Source organism: Strix aluco, chromosome 19 (assembly GCF_031877795.1).
Source record: "Strix aluco isolate bStrAlu1 chromosome 19, bStrAlu1.hap1, whole genome shotgun sequence".
NCBI lineage: Eukaryota > Metazoa > Chordata > Aves > Strigiformes > Strigidae > Strix > Strix aluco.
The window spans coordinates 7,427,002-7,434,884 of record NC_133949.1 but is presented as its reverse complement, the minus strand read 5'-3'; the positions used below and the strand labels follow the sequence as shown (position 1 = coordinate 7,434,884).

Genomic DNA, 7,883 nt, shown 5'->3' with positions numbered 1-7,883 from the left:
CGCAGCTCCAGGGCCCTCCAACAGCAGCTCCCTGTTGGGCCCCGCACCCAGGGCTCCTCGGGAGCAGGCCCCGCCCAGGCAGAGAGAGCGGAGCAGATCCCCATGCCGGGGTCATGATCTCCGCAGCCCGTTTCTGGAGTACACGGATCACCACCGCTCTCTGACGAGGAGCAGGGCTGCCAGATGCTGGACTCAGGAGGTGCCGGGGCTGTGGCAGCTGCGTGGCCGCAGTGGGTCCCTGTGCGTCCCTGCGGCCCCACGTCACAAAGGGGCAGCGATGCAGCTCTGTGATGTCACAAAGGGGCAGCGATGCCGTACCCACCCGCCTAGCGATTGTGACCTCATCTGGCCGGTACTTATAGCCCGAAAAGCAGCCAGCAAAAGCCAGTTGGGCTGAGCTGGCCTTCGGGATACCTCAGCTCCTTCCTTTGGCACTTGCGTGTCTACTTCTTCCCAACCATTCGTCCTTTACTTCCCACTTCTCCTCAGCTTCCATCCTCTTTCAAAGGTAATGATGATTTGACTTTCAGGACAGATCACAGAGAGCACGTAGATGGGGGATAAAAGTTTCAAGAGGGCCTTTGTAATTGCTGGCGGTTGCAGTCCTGTGACAGGAACAGCAGGGCCGTCAGCCTGCAGCTCTGCAGCACCCACATTACCAATGAGACACTTTTGATGGAAGATGCTGTTCTGTGGGTTGTGTTGGGGATTTTGTAAGTGTTTTGTTGAGCTACAATCATTTTTTTGCCATCAGGGATTTGCGCTGACCACCTCTCTCTGCAAAGCACCCTGACATCCTCTGCCATCCGAAGATTTCCCCTCTGTTCCTGAGAGGAGCCATGGCCGCAACGGGGAACGACTCCTGTGAGTAGTAACGGCTTCACCAGCGGGTTGGGATTTTGTGGCTGCCCAAAGGCAGTGGACGTGGCTGGTGCTCCAGCCCTGAGTGTCTGGGTTTCTGGGCTGGATGTAGAGCTGGTTGCACTGGGTGCTCCTGGAGAGAACTCAGCTTTTAAATATGCTTTCATGCAACAGTCTCGTGTCATCTCCTTTCAAATGTCACTTCCCTGCAGTCGTTGGTGAGGGAATGACTCCACCACAGAGGATCCTCTTCCCCCCGGAGAAGATCTGCACGGAATGGCAGCAGCGGCAGAGAGCTGGAGCGGGACTCCACAACATGGGCAATACGTGCTTCCTCAACTCCGTCCTGCAGTGCCTGACGTACACCCCACCTCTGGCCAACTACCTGCTCTCTCGGGAGCACAGCCAGTCGTGTGAGTGCTTTTAGCAACATCTCCCTGTGAATCCGTTGGGCGCTTCCCAGGGATTCCAAGCATATGGAATTGCGAAAACCGGCCCTTCTTTGTCAGCCCCACGAGCTGGTGGTCTCTGAACACTCAAGCCTAGAAGCCGCTTCTCCTATCTAGATGTGTTCATCTTTGGAAAGGCACCTCTTTCTGGCCTCGGGTCCCCATTCCCACAAGTTAAACTCTGCTTACTGCACAGAAAACTTATGACAATTTAGCATCCCTCTGAAGAACATTTTCTACGCACTAAAATGTGCCGGGCTCGTTGCGATATTGGCACCTTGGGAGAAGAGGGGTGCACACTGTTCTTCTAACTTCAAGATCCCCATTAGGTTTCCCAACACTATGGGTAATTTGCTAACCTGAGAAGTTTGCTTCCCTCCCTCTTCAGGTCGTCAGCAAGGCTTCTGCATGATGTGCAGAATGGAAAGGCACGTTAACGAGGTCCTGCAGTCCTCAGGCAGCGCCATCCAGCCTTGGGCTATCGTCAGTGTTCTCACACGTAAGTCCTTTCAGGTGCTTCTACAGGTTTTCTGCCATTCTTGTAGGACAGAACTAATACCACCTTCTTTCTCAGGAATAGGAGAACATTTCAAGCTTGGCATGCAGGAAGACGCCCACGAATTCTTACGCTGTACTGTCGCCGCCATGCAGGAAGCTTGCCTGAGTGGGAGCAGCAAGTAAGCACAAACAAATTACCTTTTCAACGTTCCCGAGCCCTTTGGACACCTTGATGTACTCCCATCAAGGCAACGCTACGCCCAGGGCTTTCAGACAAAGCAGAACTCTTGGAGGAGCTAACTCTCTGCCTTACCATTTCTTTCCAGCTTGGACATGGCTTCCCAATCAACCACCGTTGTCCATCAAATCTTTGCGGGCTTTCTGAGATCCAGAGGTACTTCTCCACAACCCCTGCTCTCCTTGGAATTGTCTGTGTCCTTCTGTCTGCCCGTCATAACCAGATGATGCTGTGACTGGCGTAGTCGGTATGAAGGACCTAAACCAGCACAGTCAATCGAATTCCCCCATCACTGAGCATTTCGGTTTGCCTTCCAGTCACGTGCTTGAGATGCAACACGGTTTCCGATTACTACGAGGCCTTCCTGGATGTTCCTCTGCATATAAAAGTAAGAGGGTTTGTAACCACGCTTCGGGATGTCCCAAGCCCCTGTATCTTTCCAGAATCCATGCGGTTGACTCTCAGGGCAAGAGAGCTTGGTGGTGCATGGGAGGTGGAATGGATGGTGTCCTCCTGGGGAGGTCATGGCAGCGGTGTCCCTGTACGTGCCGGCTTTAAGCTGGACAAGCACACATTCTCTGCACCCTTGATGGGCTCTCCCCCTTCTTCCCTTTGCCCTCCCTCAACACCCCTCTGGCTCCTAGGCTGATGGCTTGTGGTGGTCTCATTACTGATGGCCCTGCACACCATCGGTAGCTGAACTGAGCGGTGGCCCACAGATGTAGCTCTTGGTAGCCCCAGGAATCCCTGGGAAATGAGGGGAATGTCGAGCATAATGCCCTCTTTCTGCCTCCTTCTGGACACTGCCTGCGGGTTCACAGGGGCTCTTCTCAGTGTCACCCTAGCTGCGTGGTTGTGTAAACTCCTCGTGTGTGGGCGAGGGTATTTCCTGCAGCTCAGTGCTCTCCTTTCTCCCTCCTCCAGGCAGCCTCATCTGTCACCGCAGCTCTGGAGAACTTTGTGAAACCTGAGCAGCTGGACAGTGAAAACTGCTTTAAGTGTAGCAGGTAAGAAGACGACTAGCAACTTCTTAGTACTAGATCGTGTGTGAAGGTGCTGCAAGTCATCTTTTCGCATAGGTTTAATGCACCACAATGAGACGCAGCCTTTTTTAAATATGGCCTTATGGTACTGAATGACCTTCAAATAGCGTAAGGACAGGTCAGCCATGCAAGGTTATCTGGCCTTCTTGGGGCAAGACAGGGAGCACTTCAGCACTTGTCTCTGTGCTTGGTTTCAAGGTGTGACAAGATGGTTGCCGCCTCCAAGAGGTTCACAGTCCATCACGCGCCCAAGGTTTTCACGGTGTTCCTGAATAGGTGTGAAGATTTCACCAGCAGGAAGATCAGCAAGGTGTGTACGCAACCGGAGCGCAACTTCCTCTTCCTGGAGGAGATTTCCCAAGGCAGTCAGTGCGCCCTTTCACAAGCTGTTCGTGTTGAGCTTTTTGTGTTTTCTGCTGGGGAGAGGAGAGTTCCCATGGGAAGACAAGCACGTACTCTGCTCCAACAGAGCTGCTTTGGTCGAGAACAGTTTCCTGACACCCAAAGCATGACGTGCAAGGCTATATCATGGAGTATTTAAGGATCATTTCTGAGCCCTCTTGGTCTCTCCGTAGTTTGTGGAGTATCCCGAGTACTTGGATCTTCGCCCATACATGTCTCAGACAGCTGGAGAACCGCTCCTCTACTCCTTGTACGCTGTCCTGGTTCACCAGGGTGCCAGCTGTCTTGCAGGACACTACTACTGCTACACAAAGGTAAAGAGCAACTGCCTTCCTCACAAGGGAAAAACCTGTGCTGGGGAAGACAAATTTTCATGGTGGTGTTACTGGCAGCCAAGGTTTTAGGGGAGGAGGTCTCCTTAGGGGCTGGGTTGGATTTGTTCTGATGGACTCTTGGCGCTGCCGTTTTCTGCCTGTGTTTTTGTTGAGAAGCCCTGCACTTCAGATGTCGATGTCTTTTTTTACAGGCCAGCAATGGACTGTGGTACGTGATGAATGATAACTCTGTGGATCGTTGTGACATCGACACAGTTCTCAGGCAGCAAGCCTATTTACTGTTTTACGTCAGGTAAAAACAAGTATAAAAATGTGTTCAGAACACGTTTCCCTTTCTTGGCTTTGCTTTTCTTCTTCTGATCATCCTCCTGTTTCCCTTTCTGTGTTTCTCTTTCTGTCATAGGAGACAATCACTATCTGCGTCCTTCAGTGCTGTCAAATCTGAACTACCCCATGTCTGTCCTTCTCTTCCCTTGCTGGGATTTAGGCTGCTGCCCTTGTGTAAACTGCTACTTGACTGCTATCTGAAGCTGGCTAATGTAGAGAAGAGTACTTAAAGGGGGCCTACAGGAAGGCTAGGGAGGGAGGGAGGGACTCTTCATCAGGGAGTGTAGGGACAGGATGAGGCGTAATGGTTTCAGACTGAAAGAGGGCAGATTTCAATTGGCTAGAAGGAAGAAATTTGTCACTGTGCAGGTGGTGAGGCCCTGGCACAGGTTGCTCAGAGAAGCTGCGGCTGCCCCTCCCTGGAAGGGTTCAAGGCCAGGTTGGATGGGGCTTGGAGCAACCTGGGCTAGTGGAAGGTGTCCCTGCCCGTGGCAGGGGGGGCTGGAACTAGATGATCTTTAATGTTCCGTCCAACCCAAGCCCTTTCATTACGATTCTATGATTCTATGAAAAGGAGGCTGTAAGGGACCTGGTGGGAAGACGACGATTGAATTTCCCATTTGTAGTCTTGGTTAGGTCTTCTCTCTGTTGTAGAAACAGCTCCAAGAAAATGACTGAACCCCAGAGGAGGCTGCAAGAACAGCCCTAAACAGAGATCACTCTTGTCTTCTCCAGGTGCTCCAAATCGCAACTTGGACAGAGGGCTTATTCCTCACCGACACCATCATATGCCCCTTCCTTCCTCAGTCGGTCGACGGCCAACCACAAACAGGTGGGTTCTGTGGGGCCACAGGGTCTGCCTTGTCAGACTAAGGTTAACTCTGGGGAGGTGGGTCAGGGCACCAGAGGGACAGGGGATCTCTTTCTGGCATCTTGGCATCACTCTTCTCCCTCCCACACTGCAGTTCCCTTCACAGTTGCAACACTGCTCCCTCTCAAAGCATCCCACCTAGACCCATCCCATTTCTCCGCCTTTGGCCCTTCTGCCTTTGCACACCTCCTGGAGAGCCGTTAGGAGGCCCTTAGCTGGCCCCTGCCACAGCTTCTGGGGGTTCCCCGTGGTTCTGGGCCTTTCAGGAGGAAAGGGCAGGACCTTTTCACACCTCTCTTTGCAGGACACGGCGCTGGGCCTGGAGGAATCTCCACAAGGCAGCGGTTCCTCCACACCAGCAGGCACCAGCCTGTTGGTATCCAGAAGGCTGGTATCCAGAAGGGAAGCTGTGTCCCGGGGCTGCTCTCAGCCATTTGACCCTGTGCTGCACGCCGTGCCACAAGACAGCAACAAAGAAGAGCACAGATTCAGGCCACCTTCCCCCTGCCAGAGGAACAGTGAAAGGGAGAGGGCCCGGTGCAGATCCCCGCTGCGCAACTCTGACCTTGGCAGTCGGTTTGTGGAGCACCACCGCTCTCTGAGGAGGAGGAGCAGGGGGACAACTATTCCTCCAAGCTGTGCCTCTGCTACTAGGGCTCACGCAGCTCCACGGCCCGCCAACAGCAGCTCCCTGTTGGCCCCTGCACGCAGGGCTGCTCGGGAGCAGGCCCCGCACAGGCAGAACGAGCGGAGCAGATCCCCGCGGCGGGGCCGTGATCTCCGGAGCCAGTTTGTGGACTACACGGAGCACCACCGCTCTCTGAGGAGGAGTAGCAGGGGGACAACTATTCCTCCAAGCTGTGCCTCTGTTCCCAGAGGTCATGCAGCTCCATGGCCCGCCAACAGCAGCTCCCTGTTGGCCCCCACACGCAGGGCTGCTTGGGAGCGGGCCCCGCCCAGGCAGAACGAGCGGAGCAGATCCCCGCGGCGGGGCCATGATCTCCGGAGCCGGTTTGTGGACTACACGGAGCTCCACCGCGCTCTGAGGAGGACGAGCAGGGGGACAACTATTCCTCCAAGCTGTGCCTCTGCTCCCAGAGGTCACGCAGTTCCAGGGCCCGCCAACAGCAGCTCCCTGTTGGCCCCCACACCCAGGGCTGCTCGGGAGCAGGCCCCGCACAGGCAGAGCGAGCGGAGCAGATCCCCGCGGCGGGGCCGTGATCTCCGGAGCCGGTTTGTGGAAACCAAAGCCTGTGACCCCACAGCAGGGAGGAGGAGGAGGTGAAGGGTTTGCCCAGATAGGCAGCTCAGACAACCACTCGGCGCAGTGCAGTCGTGGCAGAGGCAGACTGTGGCCCTGCGAGAAGGCAGAGCGTGTCGATCCTGTGTCGATTACCTGTTGGTTGCCACTCAATAAAGTGTCAGTTGCATGTTAATCCCATGTTGCTCATGTCTTGTTTGTGAGTCAACCCTCTATTGATTCCACATTGGTCAAGTCTCAGTCCCGTGTCAATCCCATCTTCACCCTGTGTTCTTCCCATGGTGTGTGTTGCTCACGTGTTAATCCTGTGCCCCTCACATGTCAAATCTATGTTGAGTCCCCATTGATTTTGCCTTAATCCCGTGCAAAGCCCATGTGGGATGCGTGTTCACTGCACCTTGGTCACGTGTGCATCCCGTGCCATTCACATGTCAACCATCTCTTCATTTCCATTGCTGTTGCCTTAATCCCATGTCAATCCCATGTCAGGCCCATGTCAGCTCTAAACAATCCCCATTAATCTTCTCTCGATCACATGTTAATCCTATGCCGCTTGCATGCTGCTTGTGTGCCAGTCCTGTGTCACTTACATGCCAACAGCATCGATGCCCCATGGACCCCGTCTCGACCCTGTGACACTCCCGTGTCCTTCCTGTGTCGATCCCCCGTGGAGCCCGTCTCCATCACACCTTGGTCATGTTTTCATCCCATGTCAGCACCATGTCAATCCTGTGTTGATCCATGTCCATCCTGTGTCCATCCTGTGTCCATCTCATGTTGACCTGTCTCCATCCCAAGTTTATCCCATGTTGGTCCTGTGTCTGCCCTGTGTCCGTCCTACGTTGATCTGTGTCCAACCCATGCCTGTCCTCTGTCCATCTCATCTCCATCCCATGTTGACCCATGTCCAACCCCTCCCCAGGCCCTGTCTGTCCCATCTGCAACCTGTGTCCGTCCCATGTCCATCCCACATTGACCTGTGTCCATCCTGTCTCATTAGCAAGCGCCTCACCCCCTCCTTCACAAGAGGACCACACCATCCGGGTCCCCTCCCCCCCCAGTTAACCACGGGCATTAATTACCCCTCATTAAAGTCCACACATCGTTAATGATTTGGGCACAACTAGTGACCCCTCACCCCACGGGGCCCTTTTCTTTGGGTGTGGGGGGGTGGTCTGCGGTTCTGAGGTGCTGCCCTGCCTGGATGGGGGAGGGGGGAGGCACTGGGGGAGCAGATGTGGGGCTGGGGGGGGATGTGGGGCTGTTTATAAAACAGCCAACCATTACAACCCTCCTAAGGTCGCCCAGTACCACTTTGTGGATGTAACTAAATGCTCCTGATAGATTCGGAATTCTAACAACCGCTGACATTTTACCAGGGTAGCAAAGCCTCTTCCAAGGATAATCAGCACCCAGAGACTGGCAGAATCTGGCAGAGACACGCAAATGATCGGGACTTCAGAAAATAAGAGCCGAGACCAGGCAGTGGGAGGGACCACAGAAGAGCGTGCTGGGGGGTGACCAGAAGAACTGCCAAGGAAGCACTGAGGGACCGGCAGAATATTCGACAGAAGAGAATTAAAAGGCTTTTGGCAAGA

At 54.3% G+C, this 7,883-nt stretch overlaps 1 protein-coding gene across 1 annotated transcript; it reads left to right on the top strand.

Moving 5' to 3' along the window:
* Positions 1-803: 803 nt before the first annotated feature.
* On the top strand, positions 804-6,326 carry LOC141932059 (ubiquitin carboxyl-terminal hydrolase 17-like protein 6). Its single transcript, XM_074845030.1, has 13 exons — positions 804-1,274; positions 1,699-1,809; positions 1,885-1,987; positions 2,135-2,202; positions 2,364-2,512; positions 2,971-3,053; positions 3,288-3,483; positions 3,665-3,805; positions 4,018-4,118; positions 4,889-4,985; positions 5,329-5,600; positions 5,901-6,161; positions 6,290-6,326. Exons 1-13 carry the CDS (start codon positions 1,019-1,021, stop codon positions 6,324-6,326), a joined length of 1,875 nt encoding a protein of 624 aa, XP_074701131.1. The 5' UTR covers positions 804-1,018.
* Positions 6,327-7,883: the final 1,557 nt, after the last annotated feature.